The sequence below is a fragment of the Centruroides vittatus genome, unplaced genomic scaffold (assembly GCF_030686945.1).
Source record: "Centruroides vittatus isolate TY-2023 unplaced genomic scaffold, ASM3068694v2 contig_400, whole genome shotgun sequence".
NCBI lineage: Eukaryota > Metazoa > Arthropoda > Arachnida > Scorpiones > Buthidae > Centruroides > Centruroides vittatus.
The window spans coordinates 2491536-2510528 of NW_027122215.1; the positions used below are offsets into that span (position 1 = coordinate 2491536).

At 28.6% G+C, this 18993-nt stretch overlaps 1 protein-coding gene across 2 annotated transcripts in view; it reads left to right on the top strand.

Annotated features, from left to right (window-relative positions):
- Window positions 1-18993, top strand: part of Uggt (UDP-glucose-glycoprotein glucosyltransferase) — a 67010-nt gene that overhangs the window by 16221 nt on the left and 31796 nt on the right. For both annotated transcript variants that reach the window (XM_067271694.1, XM_067271695.1), the window contains exons 6-14: window positions 3283-3392; window positions 4653-4827; window positions 4925-5021; window positions 6914-6986; window positions 10849-10949; window positions 15142-15302; window positions 15382-15537; window positions 15608-15694; window positions 15767-15886. In XM_067271694.1, the coding sequence (XP_067127795.1) occupies window positions 3283-3392; window positions 4653-4827; window positions 4925-5021; window positions 6914-6986; window positions 10849-10949; window positions 15142-15302; window positions 15382-15537; window positions 15608-15694; window positions 15767-15886 (1080 nt within the window). The remainder of the gene's footprint in view (window positions 1-3282; window positions 3393-4652; window positions 4828-4924; window positions 5022-6913; window positions 6987-10848; window positions 10950-15141; window positions 15303-15381; window positions 15538-15607; window positions 15695-15766; window positions 15887-18993) is intronic.

Sequence of the window (18993 nt, forward strand, 5' to 3'; positions counted from 1 at the left end):
TTATCTTGTCAATGTAATGTGTGCCCTATATTGAAAATGTGGCTGAAAAAAGTTAATGCATGTAAACAATAATAAATGCATTTTTTTAAAAGCATTTTATTTTCATGTTTACAGTGCTTTATTTATGACATTATCATCAGATATAGATCTGTGTACCAATACAATCAACATCTTAACAATGAGATTTCATGTCATTTTGCACAAGTATGAAATTTACCAAATAAATAGTATCACATTAAAATATCTGTGTAGATACTCTTCAGCATAGTGGATAACTCTCTCTTAAACACAGCTTTATAGGCAATTTGTCTGCAGGACAATATTAACTTGGCTTGCTATAGTTCAGAAGACCACCACATCATCCAAAACCAAAATTAAAACTAAAGTAATGGGAGGGTGTACTATGTTTATACCGATATCATAATACATGTGAATTGCTAAGCAGAGTGAAGAGTAAATGATGTGAACACTGCTTCATTAAGTCAACTTTATGCCTAATTCTAATAAGCATTCCAGTTTTTGAGATCAGAAAGGTCCAAAACAAAGTATGCAATAGAATCAAAAGACAGTATTTTTATCAGTATAATGAAAGATTAGATAAGATATATTGTACAAAGATTAAAAAATGATTTTAAAAATAATGTATCTATTTACTGATTGATATTATAATTGTGAATATTTTTTGTACATTTGTATCAAAGAACATACTAAAATAAAAAAAACATTAGGAGTATCAAGTATTAAGTGATTACTTATAATAATAATAGTTTTGATATTGCAGAAAATTTATGATTTACATCATGCTTTTTATCCATTTTAAAAACAGAACTAGCTGTGTGTGCCTGGTGTTACTTGGTCTTTTAAGAGGCTGGAGATTGGTGATGTTGGATTGGAAGAGGGTGATAAAAACAATGGTCTTAGTAACTAAAATGTACATTTATTGACCTTAGTATTTACAATAATGAAACTGCTAAACAAAAAAATTGCTCAGGCTAAAACTAATAGGAAGTGCTCTCTGGGTTTTTGGGACCCACAGTATTTTTATATTTCTAGGGTCTGAGCAATTTTTGTGTGTTTAGTAGTTTCATTATTGTAAATACTAATGTAAATACTAATATTGTAGTTACTAAGACAATTATTTTTATCATCCTCTTCTGGTACTATCTCACTAATCTCCACCTCAAAAACCTGAGCAACACTAGGTACATGCAGCTAGTTGCCTTCTTTGCATTTCCTAAACTGGAAGTTCATTTCCATTAACTTGTTCATAACTGTCAACAACATTTAACAATGTCAACATTGTTATAAACACTTGCTGGTTTATTTTTTATAGAGTTAACATTAACAAGTTGCTTGACTTTCCCAGCAACGCTTAAAATTTCGGTGACACCATCTGTTATCATATTTTATTTAGAAAACTTTTTATATTTTTAACCATTATAAAATGGCAAATGCTTCATTTTGAGGGTAGGGATGAGTTTTATAAAAAATTGTAAACTCTAATAACAAGTAAAATTATCATTAAGTCTGACCCTACATGACCCCATTATCTCCCCACCCCTCGATCTTTCACCACCAAAATTTAATAGAATCAATCCCCCTAATAAAGAAGCCTCCCTGCAGAAATTCAGAAATTTTTGACAAAAAGCACAGAAGTTAAGCTTCATACAGGATGAACAAAATCGTGCTCCCCACACACACTAACATTCATACATGCAAAAAATTTGAGGGTAATTTATGTATTTCTCAACATTTCAAGGTGTCCTAAGTCCAAAAATGTAAAAATCTTCGGGAAGTCATTTTTGACCAATTGCTATACTTTTCCTCTTTTATATATAACAGCAGGGAAAGTAATAAATAAAAGTGATTATTTTATTTAAATTTATTAATGATAAAAAAATAAAGCAAAAAGTCAAAAATTAGCAAAAAAAGCAAAAATAGAAATGGTTAAAAAAATTTAAATTGCTAGATGGCACACAAGTGTTCAACATGTTTGTCTTGCAGACTTAACATTGTACCTTTGCCACTCTGCCATGTCTGAGCTGTCACATCTTTCTCCATTCTCTCTTCAGTTGCATCATTAGGGAGTAAGAGCTTTAATTTTTTTACTTGAACAGTATTTTTAGCCCTAGCCGCTCACTCAAACTAAATTAGATAAATTGAAACACTCTTTCAAGTAATATATAAATGTATGTAGGATGCACCATAAGTTCCCAACCTAGTGAGAAAGGACAAGGAAGAAAAGACAAATCAGTTATTTTTCAGTATAATTGCCATTGATTTCAACACACAACAACATTTAAAAAGAAATTCAATCCCTGTCTAAAAATATTGTGGATGATTGAACTGCTCAAAGATAGTCCCGAATAACAGCTTGAACAAGTACTGCAGTATGGATGGGTGCATTGTCATGCGACAAGCACTCCTCTTGTTAATTTTCCTCGACATTTCCTGTGTATCTTTGCATGCAGCTGATGTGATAACATTGAATAATATTTTACATTTACAATAGTATTTTTTCTTTAAAGTCCACCATTAATAGGCCCTCAATTCCAAAAAAGTAGCCATGATCTTCTTGGTTGATGGCAACACTTCAGCTTTTTTTGGGGTTCTCTCACATTGTTTTTGCCACTCCATGGATTCCAGTTTGGAAAAGGGGTTATAATAAAGGACCATGTTTTGTCCTCTGTAACAACAGATTTCAAAAAATCAACTCCACCTGCTTTGTAAAGGTCCAAAGTCAACCATGCACCTTCTATACACTATTGTCATTGGACAGAAGAAAGAAGTTTGGGAATCTATCTTGCACTGACTTTTCTCATGCCTAGATGCTCGTGAAGTATATAACAAACATTCATATCTGATATACTAGTCTATTTCTTTTGCTTTCACCCAGCAATTCAAAAGAACCAGCTCCTGTACCACACCAATTTTTTCCAAAATTACCACATGTACTAGATGACCAGATATCTTTATTAATCTTTTATATACTTGTCTTGGCATATCTTTCAATCATATGTAGTGGGTTAGGTCAGGAACTTATGATACTTCCTTCATGTATGCATTGTAAGAAAATTTTATATAATACTATTTCTTTTTACCCGTTTCATTATTTTCGTTTAATAATTTAACAGAAAATAAAGTTAAGCAGTATTATAGTAAAATTATTCTATATTTATTTTAAAAAATGATGTTATATATATTCATTGTTTTAAAGAAGAACATATATGGAAATAATTAAGTTTAGTAAGTTCATTAAAAAAAAAAGTCTTTTTATTTCAGATTGCATATGATAAAAATCTTCCAACTTCATGTGAATCTGTAGTTGAAATTAATAATCAGTTTGCATGCAATGTTGAAGATCTTGAGAAACTACTAATTTCTGCTGAAAGGTATGAATTATTTTTTTAATTATTTAATTTCCTCATGTTAACTTAAGGTTTGCATAAGATAGATTTCTGAAATAAGTAAGATGATATAATTTTTCCTAGTATTAACATTTTTTTTTACTGAAATTTGGGGTTATCAGAAATATGGTGACCATTTAATTGAAAAAGGTTTCACATTTTGAAATTTTTTACTGGTCAAGTATCATATATCTTTTCAAATTTGTAACTTATGGTATTTTCATTTTTAATCATATAAAATAAATTCCATATGGCCTTACTTTTATTCAAGATATCTAGAAATAGTGTCTTCTACATTATTTATGCATTTATATTATTCCTCTCTTTTTGCAGATTTGCAATTTCATCTTTACATAATTTCTTATGACTCATTACTATTTTTCATATTTCATGTATTCCTTTAAGAGTACTTAGTCTGTTAATATAGTTTAATTAGTTATGTTTTAGTTGTTTTATGAAAATTTTAGTTTTAACAATATTTTAAATATCCTAAAACATTAGCTATAGTCACTACGTAGACAGGTTATATTTGTAAAATTTATTGTGTGGCCTATGCACAAGGGCAACTAATACATGTATAACCTGTGTTGTAATGAACTGACTACATGTGTGAAGGATAGAGTTGCTAGATACTTTCAATCAGCAGTACTTCAAAAGTAGGTAGAAATTGCCAAATACTTGTTCAAAATAACCAAACAAAGTTGCCACATTTTTGTTTTAAAAAGTCTAGCTGATATGAGATAAAATTAAGTATGCATATTCTGATCACATTTGTTTCTCTATGATGCACTAGTAATGATAATTTTAAACTCATTCATGAAAATTGGAAAAAATGACTGACAAAATAGTGTACAATTAACTCCAGTACATGTACAGTACATAGTATAGTTAGATTTTCGTAAATGTTATTCCTGATACTATCTATTCCTCTCCTATTGGTTTTTGTTCTGAGTTGTATCCTAAAATCATGGCTGTGGCTATATACAAGAACTATCCATGAAAAAGTCAACATTCCTTTACAACTTTTCACTTTTGCATCATATACATAAGTGGCCTATAGCCAAGATTTTAGAGTAATTGTCTTAAAATTAATAATAATTTATATTGGATAGTTTAAATAGATTTTCTATCAGTTTCAAAAATGGAATAAGAAATGTATTATATTTCTTAAATCAAAAATTAGTATTAATGAAATATTAAAGCTTTATCATTAATTCTGAATATTTTCTCTTTTTTCCATAACAGAGATGATGTTGATATTTATAAAGTTGATCATCATTTTAAGACATTAACATCAAATTCATTAATTGTTATTCTATATGGAGAAATTGGAACATTATCATTCAACAAATTTCATCAGTACTTAAGAAATAAAGCTGAGAATCAAGAGATAGATTATGTGATGAGGCATTTTGTTTTGGTGAGAATATTATACATCCCAAAATTATAACATAAATTTCACATTTTTAATAATAATAATAATAATAATAATAATAATAATTTTTTTTATAATGCAGAATCGTTCAAGTGAAAAAGTTCGTCTTTCAGGTTATGGTGTAGAATTAGCTATCAAAAGTACTGAATATAAAGCACAAGATGACACAAAAGTGAAAGGTAATAGTGTATTATTGTTTTAAAATAATTTGTAATTTTCACATAAAGAAGTTAAATACTAAATGAATATTCTCAGTTTAAATGACTTCATATAGAAGTAAATAAATATAATATTTATAGTAGCTTATTGTACATATAGTTTTTGCTATAATAAAATAACATAAAGATTAAGAATAAATATCAGTTTTAAAATGAATATTTAGTCAGTTTATTTAATATTTTATATGTTGATTTATGTATTTATCACTATTCATGTTTATAGAGAATTTAGATTGTATGATATCAAAATTAAAAATTTTTACTTACTGTTGCAAATGTTTAAAATAAGAGTTATCTTTATTTTGAATAGTTTACAAATTATCTATTATATATCAGAAAATAACAGATTATTTTTTTAGCATGGTTAAAAAGCCATTTTTAAGTATACAATCTCCAATGACTGTTTATTTTTAATAATGAAAAAAATACATCATGTAGACTTACTAAATGAAATTTATTCATTATTGTAAAGAATATGGTAAAAATTTTCAAACGAAGTTATATTCTATGATATGCTTCTTGTCTAGTCTTCTTAATAGCTTGTGAGCACTAAGATTGGCTTTACTATACCACTAGACTTATTATACCATCACAGGATATCAAATTAGACTTAGAAAAACATTATTTTATTTTCAGAATGCATTTCGAACGTGGAGTCCCTCATCAGCTTTTTGCTACAAAATTAATTAATAGGGGGTTAACAATTTTTTTAAAAAGGGGTAATTGACAGGAATGAAAAGGGTGTAGACTTACATTTAACAGGTTAAATGTAACCAACATTTGGAGCTGACACATTTTACGGACGCTCCCACCGAAGTGGCCCATCTCCAAGTAAAGGAAACTGTGCTCAAAGGAAGACCGTAAAATGACTTTTGGATGAACCCTTTCCTTTCTCCCTTTTTAGTTAGAACATGTTCTAACTAAAAAGGGAGAAAGGAAAAATCATTTGATCAGGAACGAATCGAACGGTCAACCCTTGTGTACGTCACTACTAATACTGTATTTGGCAACACTAGCATGATGCGAATCGGTTATCTGTCGTCGTGAGTCAGACAAATTTATAGTGCAAATATTTTCTGTATGTTGGTTTAATAAAGCATTAAAATAGGTACCTAATTATAATTTTTTACCTACTTATTTATTACATGTATTTCATATTTTATTTTAGAATTTATTATTAGTTTGCTTAATTGGGCCAAAATGGGTTAGTCCCAACATGTCCCAGTTAAGTGGAATTGACTGTATAGTAAAACCAACAGGAGAAAATTATAGATATAATTTCAATAAAGTGAATCAAATTTGCTTTTAATAATTTAATCTATAAAATAAATTTCTGTTTAAATAATAATGTGTTTCCATGGTTATATTTTACAATATATTGAATGATATTTGAACTGCAAATGTAAATGCATGGATAAAATTTTTATTCGGCTAATAAATAAAATGAAAAATTTATTTTTTATGAAGGAACTTTTCTTAGAAACATTGTACATTTTACACACACAGAAAAAAATTCAAAATTAAATATTAGTGTTTCTTACAAAATAAGTGACATTGATCTAATTTAAAAGAAACTATTCATTTTGCAAAAATGTATGTAGTATCAACTCTAATATTTTAAATTAAAATTCAAATTACTGTGTTATTGATTCATTGGAACATTATTTACAAAATAAAAATTTGCAGGTTAAATAGATAATAATTATTCCCATTAAAGTTTAGAATAAAATATTTTATAAGAGAGACTATTTTAAAATACTGATATATAATTATTGTTAATTCAATAATACAAATTATTTTCCATTTCTTTAAAATCTAAAATATTAAATTTTGATTTAATTTGTAATATTTAGAAGATGAAACAACACAAACTGAAGAAGGAAATAAACAAGATGAGATAGAAGGATTTGTTTTTTCAAAACTAAAGCAAGTATTAAGTATAAAATCCTAAATAAGTTTTAGTTTAAATTTTTTTTTCTAAAGTTTCTTTATTTAAGCTAGCCACTTTATATATCATAGTTAAACTTGTAATGGACTGTATTCTTTACTAAATTGTAATGCTAGTGAAGTCTTTTTGGAATTTTGATAATTAGATATTGTCAAAAATTATGTAAAACTTTTTATAGTTATGTTGAGTAATAATCATATTTATAGTTTTTATATATATACATACAGGATTTAAGCTGGGAAAAAATTTTCTGTAGTATTTTAGCTAATTTTACTAAAAAGTTGTAGCAAATTTTAGAAACTGTAGCTAACATTTCTCGTCTGTGAGGCTGCCCAGAACAATACACAATACATTATTGTTTAAACATTTATTTATTCTCACAAATATTGTACATTATTACAGTGTACTGCACTACCATATAACTATAAATCTATTGTTACATCCCAACAATCCTTCTTGGTTTTGATTCACACCAGGCAACAAATGCTGAATGACAATTAAATTTCCATCTTGGGAGCCATTTATAAAGATGTTTAACAAGTTGCTGACATTTTTTACATCCAGACAGTTTCCAATTGGAGTTTTTGTTAATGTCGTCTCCCTGAAACCTTTCACACTTAACAGTGTGCACTGGGTTTGAAAGAACAAATTCAATAACTGTTGATATATGAGGGTAATCTGAGAGGTCATTTACAGCTATCATTTTATAAACCTTAGCTGATGACATATCCTTACATCTGATGGCAACAAATCCCATTCCATTAGAAATTGTTTTTTTTTTTAAATTACAATATTAACAATTAAGTATTCATTTATTGAAAACTTTCATGTGTACAAAGCAGAGAATACATGATGCCCATACACAATGTGACATCTGTCAAGGTGGACTTTTCTTTCGCATAGAGTGACAAGAGATTGCATTCAGTACTAACTGTCCCATTCTATGAGAGATAGGGTAGCATTAGGGTTGCCACTCACTCAGCTGGTATTTGGTCAGTTTGGCTGGCAATTTTAAATCGAAGCCAGCAGTCAACAAAAATAATTAATGTTTGGAGACAAAGTTCGCCCATACAGGGACCATCATTTATTAGTTGTGTTCCAGACAATACAATCTTGGCGACCAACCTTCCTGTTTAGGCTACTAGCCACCAAAACAGTAAAAAGTCGTTTTAAAAAACACAAAATTTCCAATTAAAAAAATATAAAATTTTTCTAAATTAGGAACTGGTGATATATGAATGCTTCTCAATGACCATCTAACCTTCTTGGGGTGTTTCGGCTTTTTATCCACGATGAAGAAGCGCTGGAAAATGCAGCGCTTTTTCTGTATGGGCAAACTTTGTCTTCAAATATTAATTAAATTAAAAGAACCATTGGATGAAAAAAATTAATTATAATTGGAAAATATCGTCACCAGGGGAAAGCTTTTCTAAATCTGCATTTTCCAGCGCTTCTTCGTCATGGATAAAAAGCCGAAACACCCCAAGAAGGCTAGATGGTCATTGAGAAGACGTTCGTTTACCACCAGTTCCTATTTTAGAAAAATTTCATATTTTTTAATTGGAAATTTTGTGTTATTTAAAAGGACTTTTTAGTATTTTGGTGGCTAGTAGCCTAAAAATGAAGGTCAGTTGCCGAGATTGTATTGTCTAGAACACAGAACTAATAAATGGTGGTCCCTGTATGGGAAAACTTTGTCTGCAAATATTAATTAAATTAAAAACCATCAAACGAAAAAAATTTAAAAATATTTAAGTTTTGGCAAAATAGTTTAAAATATAAGCAAATTATATTTTAATTGAAAAAATATTATATAAAATTGTTTCTAATATTTTATTGTGTTTACTTATAATGATAAAATGCTTGAAAAACACCTTAAAAACTTTTTCAGCAACACTTTAATTTGTTTAAATGAATGTTTTTGACTCCCCACAGATCTGCATCAGGTTTAACAAGAAGATTTGCACTGCTTCAGATAATAGTTCAAATCTTTTTGTTAAACCTGATGCAGACCTGTGAAAAGGGTTGAAAACATCCTTTCAGAGAAATTAAAGTGTTGCTGAAAAAGGCATTTAAGATGTTCAAGCTAAATTAGTTTCAGCCTACATAGAAGTGTATTTTTAATGATAAAATGTCTTTCCCATTATAATTATTAAGTTTTTGTTATGATTCACAAATGATGCTGTAATGTACTAAATTTTCGAATGCATTTTGCACAATTTTAAGTAAAAATAATTGTTTGTGCTAAATTTCCTGCCATTTTGAGTTTAAAAATTGATTTTTCAAGATGAATCAATCTAGGTATTTAATTCTTCTTTTCCTCAAATAAGTACATGCATTGGTGCATTTAGGAAAACCTGGCTTAAGTGAATGAATTCAAAACTTGGTTAACTCATGGTGATAATGATATTCATTCAGCTTGTTGCATCATTTGCTAAACATTGTTTAGTGTTAAATACAATGGAATTATGAGGCATGCCGATTGTGAGAAGCATTAAAAAAGAAATGCATCTTCTCATTACCTTCCCCAGTCATCACATCAAGCTAACAAAACAGTTTTCAAAGATGGCAATGTTAGATGACACGATGGGATAGATTTTTTTCAGTAAAAGAGAATTAACTGTAATTTGATTGGGGGTAGTGCTGCAATATTAACTTTATCTGCAATAAGGTTACAAATTTATTTTGTAGTACACAATAAAAGCATGTGTATCCACATACAAATGGAGAATTTTTGGGTTTCTTTTGAAAGATTGATTCTGGATTTCCCAATTGTTTTTTATTCTTCAGTTTGATGGTTAACACACTGCTGATGTTGAGTGTAGTTCATTCACATGTGATGTGGATTTTTCTGTGCTCAGTAGCACATGTTAGTGGCATTTACCCTCACCACATATAAAAAGGACACTTTTTCCATGAAGCAAATTTGCCTGGGAATGGTAGGGTTTGTGTTGTTATGATCCATAAACATTTCTGCAAAGTTTATCCTTGCCTTGTAGTCTTTGGGAAGCAGCTCTTGATGACATTGGGACTTGTATGAATGATAACAGAATCTATTGCGAATTACATGTACAAAGGTTCACCCAATTCCTGCTTTCAGATCTACACAGCAAATAGAAGTAGTTGGTTTTACTGTGAATGTGGCTATGATGTCATAGCTTCATTGTTTGTCATACAACTCCTGGGCCTCCCAAGTCTTGGCACATCATTCAAGTCATTCATGTGTCAAAATTTAGCCACCATTCTTAAGATTGTAGTTTGCTGGAGATAGGGTCAATTGAAATGCAATGCAGGGAATTGTGCCGTGACATCCGTTGTGCTGCATTCCTGAAAGTAAAGTTGTAACATTTTGCTTGTTTTTGCCTTCATATATCTCATTCTGTCACGCACTGTTTGCACACTGCTAAACGACTTTAAGTACCTGTTCGGAGTACCAAAATACTACTGCTGCAGACACGATAATTTGCATTATTGCCATAACAACGGATGCTTGTGATGTACAGTACATCTTTATTAATTATTGAAAATCAACATCAGGAATTACATCAATTTTTGAAAGCACGTTGCAACAATACAATCTGCAAACCTATCACAGATGGGTGATATTGTATAAGATATGATCCATCAGTTTCTCCTATGTTATGTTATTTTTCAAACACACTGTATATATATATTCTTTAATTATGATCATTATTATTGATTTGTGAATTGTGAAATCAAATTTTAAATTATCTATATTTTGAGTTAATTTCAAACTTGATATTTGGATTTTGAGCTTTGTAAAATTAACATTTCTCTAATATAATGACATTAACATTGCCAGTATTTTTATTATTTCAGGGAATTGTATGGTGATCAAAAAGATAAATTAGAAGAATTAAGATCGCATTTAGTTGAAAGTACTAAAGAAATAGCTACTTTGAAAGTATGGGAGTTACAAGGTATGAAGATTCAGTAAATAATATATTACTAATTTAAAACAAATGTTTTTTAAAAATATCATAGAAAAAATTTAGATTAAAAGTGTTGTTAATATTTTATACTTTTTTTATTTATACATGCATCTATAGTGCATTTATTCTAACTTTGAGCACCTCTTCTGTGAGAAATAGCTTTCTCTAAAACTTTAAATTCATAAGAAACAATATGTTTCAAAATTATGTAATTAAAGGAATGAAATTTACAAAAAGAGAAATAATATATAATAATATATATAATACAGTACAATGATACCTCGGTTTTCATCGATAATTCATCCAAAAACGATCGAGGAAATTCGAAACCAACAAAAACCAAGGCAATTATTTCCGTACAAATCAATGTAAATCCAATTAATTCGTTCTAGACAGTTCAAAATACATACCAAAAACATTTTATAGAGTAATGTATTTAATATAATGTTAAATACTAAAAGCAATAAGAAATTAATATAAAAAAAACTAATCTAAAGGAAAGCAATGGAATTGTTTAGCTAGATGTGCAGGATAATGTCTTGTCTTGTAGAAGTTAGTTGGACACGAGCTTCTAGCCTATATTGCCTCGTGGTAAAGTGTGATGTAATTGTCATATAATAGTAGTTGTATGAGTTTATAATGGTCATATCGTGGGGAATAATGCCTTCTGGGAGGTCCATTTAAGGGCAAAACCCTTAAATGCAAATCTATTCAGGCTCCTATTCAGGTGTTACAGATGTGGAAAAAACCCAGAAAACTCCACGTGACAGCTCGTCCTGGCAAAGTGCAAACTCACAACTGAACTCTCAGTGTTCAGGGAACGGAACCATTGGCCAATGGTGAGCCATTGTGGGGTAATGCTCACAGAATGAGAAATAACACCACACTGCGCCAGAAAACGCATGGGTCACCCTTTGTTTTTGCAAAATTAGCAGCGAGGTCACTTGGGCACACCAATGAAATCCGAGGCAATTGACAAAAACCAAGACAAATTTTTTGCAAAAAAATTGTCGAAAACCGAAACTGATGAAAACCGAGGTATTACTGTATTTATTTATTTATATTTAATGTTTTTGTATTTTAATTAACTATGTTTTCAATGATTGGTTGAATAGCAATATGCTCCACTTGTTCATTTTTTACAGTTAATATGACCAACGTTAGTGATATGAGGGAAGGATTTAGTTGGAAATTGGTTACATGAATTTAAAAATATTTATTCACCTAAACAATTAATTAATCCTTTAATGTAAAACTTTTTTGATGTTTACTTTTTACTGTTTTTGGCCAGTCATGTTACAAGAATGAGAAACCGTGGAAGGATATATTTTGTCCAGCAGAGCGAAAAGGCAATCAAATCTCTTCTCTTAGCCATGCACTAGGTTAGGGTAAATGGACTATATGTCTGCATCTTACTGAATTTCAAATTATGAAATATTTGTTTTTTTTTTTAATTCAGTATTTTATTTTTGTTCATATAACAATTAGAATCTTCAATTTTTAATTAAATTCATCAAATTTCATAATTTAAAAAGAGTTTTGTTTACTATATTTTTGTAATGTTTAAATTTACATAAAATGTGTCTTCTTTTTCTTTTGAAAGTTATTTTATTTTTGATAAATAGTAATACAAAAATTGAGTTTTTCAGCTTTATAAATGTTGTTTGAATTATTAATTTTCCATTCTCATTTATAGTGCAGTCAATTTTTATTTAGTATATCTTATGGTACAGTTTCAGTTACAGGTTTGTCAGTTATATCTTACAATTATTCATTAAATCTACAGTACTCAATTTCTAGTTGTCATTGGTGACTAGAAAATTTTGTTTGGAGATTAATAGAACCTAAGAACTTTTTCATTGCCAGTTTAATTTTTTTCTTTTTTATGGGGATTGAGACTGTTGTGAGAATGAACTGTGTACATAATTCTGATTTACTCAGGAATTTTGCTTATGATCATTCTTACAATTAGAAACTTTTTTTTTGTTAAAAAAAAAACTAAAAAAATGCATTTAACTTACTCTGATTGCTGGCTGGAATATCATAACAGCTGGAATATCAATTCAAATATGAACTGCCATTGCATTTCAGGCAAGTTTCAGTGGAAAATTATTTTTTTAAATGGTTTTTTTGTTTACATTTAAAATAGTGTTTTCAAATAACTATTCAGCAATTTTATTTAGGTATGACTGAGTATACAACATTGTCGAATCTTTGTATTACATATAACTGATCATTTAAGTTTTTTTAGATGTGATCTTTTTCCTTTGTATTTTAATTTTAAGCATAGTGTTAGATGTGACTATGCATCAATGTTGTTGATATCATGTGCATCTATGCTTATAGAAATTTTTCTATAAGCATGGTTGTTGATATCACATGAATGGATGCATGTGATATCAACAACATGGAATTATCAAAAAAGTTTTATTTTCAATTAAAAATTGCTAAGATTTTAAACTAGATTTTCAAGTTGTTTCAATCAAGAAAATAACTTGACTGCCCACAAATAAAAATGGTGGTGGTCAATTTTTTCCAATTAATGGTTATCAGATAACTGACCATCTATTAGTACATGTATAAATAAAGTTGTAAGAAGGAATATTAATTTGAAAATTGTGATTTAGTTTCAAGCAAAAATTTATTTTTTACTAGGAGATGCCAAATTGCTTTGAGTGAATGATGTGCTTTGAGTACATTTTTAGTGTATTTACTTCATTATCATTATAAACAAAAGAAATAAAATTTTGAAATATATTATTTTAATACTGTGTAATTTATCATTTTACATATAAAATTACTCTATAAGAAGTATAGGAAGAACATGAAACACTTACAAAGTAAATTTGATAATTTTTTTAATTACATTTGAAATAGAAACATGTAATATTATATACTTAAGATATTTGAATTTCATGCAGTTGTTTATCATCATAGTTAGGATGTTAAATGTAATATTTGTATACCTACTGTATTTGAAACAAACTATGCTTTGAAGTTTAGCATTAAAAAAATATATATATAATATAATAGTTGACGACAAAAAATTCTTGTTAATCAAGAAATTTTGGGAAAATTTTAAGCTCTGTTTATAAATCATTCTTTTTTATTGAACAACCTTTCTTTATTTACACACAGTTATATTCCAAACTCATGGATAATTTTACTTAATCCACAATTTTAAATCTGTTTTATAGTTTTTAACATTTAATTTAACAAATTAAAACTAAATTAGAACTGTTCTTTTTAAAAGAAGTATCTGAACATCCTCTGTTGAGCATTATAGCTTTTCTTAACTAGATAATCAATGGGACAATCTTAACTGTGGCTGTCAGATCTCACCAGTGTTTTAATTTTTAAATATTTTTCCAATTATTTAAATTAAGGTAGTTAAGTTAAAAAAAAAAAAAAAAAAAAGTGTTCAAATATTCAAAACAATTTTTTTTTCACAAAACTTTATTCTTTGTTTTTACACTCTGATTGGTTTTCAACATAGTAGTTTATGAAAAATTTACAACTAAAATAATGATTTATATTAATTAATAATTCTAATTTACTTTTTATTTTGTGAAATGCACATTGAATAAGAATTTTTTTTCTTGTACTTGTTTAATTTTGATGTTAATTTCATTTTTTTGCTTCTAAAAATTCAGTAAAATATGTGAAGTAAATAATTTTAGCATTAAGATATTGATTTTGATGCTAAAATTGAATATTGACTAATAAATACTTGCAAATGGTCTTTACTATCCAACTGTAAATTTCTTGATAGATTACATTTCTTTAGATATGCTAAAGTAAAAAATTAATAATGTGTAAATTGAAATTATGTCATGATATACAGAAAATAAACTTCAGAAGAAAAATTTAAAAAATACTGTCTAGTTGTATATTGAAATACAGTATGCTTAATATAATCATCTATAAGATAATTTCAACTGGTTTGTGGTATATATTATTATGAAATTTTTATGATGATTAATGCATTATAGATATATAAATTAGTTTATTAAATGACTACAAGTTAATAATAATTATTTGCTGCACATAAAAACAATTATTATATTGAAAAGACATTTTTAATGGAAATGTTTTACAGTTTGTTGAAATTAATTAAAACAAGTTGAAAAAAAATCATATATTATTTTTCCTTAAAAATATATATATTCTTGTAATTCAGAACTAAGCCTGCAAACAGCTCAACGTATTTTGAGCTCATCAATTGAGGAATCATTAAGGATAATGGGAGATGTTGCTCAAAATTTTCCAATTCAAGCTCGATCCTTAATTCATATAGGAGTAAGCAGCGATTTAAAGAAAGAAGTAGAAAAAAATCAACAGGTTATAAAATGTTTTTTGAAAAAATTTATTTAATAAATTGTGTAATTTAATGTGAGAATTTTTATTGTTTACATTTTAGATGTTCATCCAATATCATAATATTGCACCCAGTGATACTGCATTATTTATTAATGGAATGTATTTTGATATGGAAGTAACAGATATTTTTACACTACTACAAGTTTTAAAACAGGAAACTAGAGTGATAGAAGGACTCCATAGTGTTTCAGTTCCTGTAAGTAAAAACTTTTAAAGCTTCTATTTAAAGAAATTGTTAATTTGAAAAAAATAATTATTTAAAAAAGGAATCCAAGATATCCAAATTACTGAAAATGGATTTTATAGAAGATAAACAGGAATATGCAATTGATATAAGAGATTCTGCTGTACAGGTTAGTAAAAATATACTTTAAATTTTGTTGTTTTTTTTAAATGAATGAATTGATGAAAAAATTTTGTTTTAGTACATCAATGATATTGAAACTGACAGACATTATAAAAATTGGCCTGGTAGTGTACAAGATTTATTAAGACCAACATATCCAGGAATGTTACGAAATGTTAGGAAAAATATTTATCATCTTGTAAGTATATTTTATAAATTATTTTTGTTTATACTAATTTCATGTATTATTATTACTTTTGCATTACTTAAATATTTTGTTAATTTATGCACTGACAGAAAAATTTGTTTACATATATAATATAATATATAATTTTTCTAGTGAAGAAACAGTTTGCCATTTTGCTTTTGGGATAAATTGACATATTGTCAAGTACTTTCATATTTCTATTTAATGATATAATTCAAACATTTATATTTTTATATAGGTGTTTATAGCTTTCTATAATAGATTTTTAAGTTATATTTCAAGTCATAATTTTGGAATAATTTATATTTTTTACAAAGAAGTAAATTAACATGTGTCAAAAAAGGGAGTTAAAACAGTTCTACAATATAATTGTATTGATAGTAGCTACAAACTGAAACTAAACTTCTGCAAAATACAAAACTTAATAATTGAAAATTAATATAAAACTTCTTGTTTGCTATTTCATTCATGGATATTTATTAATAAAGATGTAATAATAATAATTTATTAATGAACAAAAATATGGAATATATGAGGTGCAATCAAAAAGAAACCAGATTTGGTCTACAAAGATTTTAATACTGAACTAATTTAAATTTGGCTGCCATCTCTTTTAAAATAGTTCGCCTGAATTTATACAGTGATCCAAACACTCTTTGAAAGCCATTGTTTTAAAAATTCTGAAGCATTGCTGCAATTTGGACTGGATCTCTTTCATTGTATCAAAATGCTACTCTTGAGCTTCAATTTCATTCTGGAGAATGAAAAGAAACCACAAGGGTCTAAATCCAGTAAGGAAAGTGGATGAAGATGTGAGTTATTTTTTACCAAAATCACTTGCATTTTGAAGACTGTGTGGGAGTACTGTCATGATGATGTCACAGTTCTGGTCTTTTATGACAAACATCCTCACACAATCACCTCAAGACGTCAAAATAAAGGTTTGGCCAAATTTCAGCTACAAAATTCTTCTTATCAGAGATGTAACTACATGGAGTGACAAGGGGCAGTGTTACCCACGCTAATGCTTTTCTGCTCCTCACTCTCTGCCAGCCCCTCACACATTTAAAAGTAAACAGCATTAAAAAAAATAGTGCAAACGTAACTGCTTTTATCATTGGATGATCATCAGACTCATATCTAGACTATGTGAACAGCTACAAGGTAAAGCATAAAATTTTAATACTTGTTTTTGTTCATCCTTTTTTATTGAGTATTATTATGTGGTTTTCATATGACATGCCATACCATAAGGGCTTGCCATACCAATATGGCAGCTCCTTGCTCAATAATGTGTTGCTAGTGATTTTGGGCTGTTGCATTTTTGTGGTAGCTTACCTACCTATGCTAAGTCTATACAAGCCGTCAGCAATGCAGATGACCCAAACTCAGATTTTTCCAGTTACATTTTAGCCTTATAGTTGAAAAAATTACCAATATACTCTTTGTCATGCTTGTGACTTCTGGGTTGCAAAGATTGTGGCCTCAACCACAATTAGTTGCCATAGACCTCTTGAAGCATTTCAAGGATATCTGTGACATATTTCCCAAATTTAATGCAAAATTTAAGGTTTGCTCTTGGCTCAATTTAAGTTCATTCTTGAATTTCAACACAATGCAATATTACAAAATTGCATGTAGCTAGCATTCTAGTTTGAAAAACTCAATACCATTTGGCAGACTGGCACTCAAATGTCTAAGGCAGTGATCCTTGGCAACAAAACTACTTTTGCACTATTGCTGAACAGCCAGAGGTCTGATTTCTTTCTGATCACACTAGACATTTAGTTACAGTAAGAAAGACAACAGTCTGATATGTACAAATTAGTAATATTGTAGAATGATAACAGAAAATAACAAAATTTGTGTTTAATCCAAATAAATTTATTAATTAGTGTGTGCAAAATTAGAAAATAATACAGTAAAATATTTAATTATTGATATAAATGCAGAATGAAAAGTAATAAGAATTATCAGAAAAAAATTCAAAATACATATATATATATATATATGTTGTGGGCCAAGTGATTAATAGGGCATTATTCATAATGCCCAGTCATTATGAATAATGACTAAAATGGGTGTGCAGTCTGATAAATATTGATTAATTTATCAAATGACCAGTCATTATCAATACTGCTGTCACGTAGTTGGGCAAAGTGATAACAATATGTTGGGGAGTGATCATCCAACATATGCTAGCCAATCAGCGCACTCCATCTGAGTTGTGCATGTATATTACGTTTAGTACCGAATTTTAAATTTATGCGACCAGTAGTTAATCTTGTGCGACATTTTAATTTTACTGGAGGCCAAGGCTATAGTCGTTGCTGCTGCAAAATTGGTTGCAAATCTAATACCTGTGTTCAAGAACTATTGTGAATCAATAACTAGTGACATTAAACAATCGGCAGCCTGCTGGTGACTCCCCTCCGGGAGGAGTGTCAGGCGCACGAATGGTTGTGGCCACCACCATAATGGTGCACATAGGTAAATTCTACCAATTAAACTAATATTAATGAAAAATCAACCTTCGGGAAACTTCTGGAATTTCATTTTTGTTACAAATTATATAAAGATATTAAATGTTTTTTAGTTTATTTATTTGAGCAATTAAGATTTTGATGACATTTGGAATTACATAATTTTTTTTTTCTTTGTAGCATTTGCATCTATTAGATTTGCAACCAATTTTGCAGCAACATCGACTATAGCCTTGGCCTCCAGTAAAATTAAAATGTCGCACAAGATTAACTACTGGTTGCATAAATTTAAAATTCGGTACTAAACGTAATATACATGCGCAACTCAGATGCGAGTGCTGATTGGCTAGCGTATGTTGGATGATCACTCCCAAAATATTGTTATCACTTTGCCCAACTAGGTGATAGCAGTATTCATAATGACCGGTCAATTTGATAAATTATGTTAAAACACCTGAAATTTATTACAATGCCCGATTTTGTATGTGATTATTTATAATGACCAGGCATTATGAATAATGCTTGTATTAATCACTTGGTCCATAACATTATATATAAGTTTTTTTTTTTTTTAACTAATTTTCAATGTATATGCAATTGAATCAGGTCCATGCA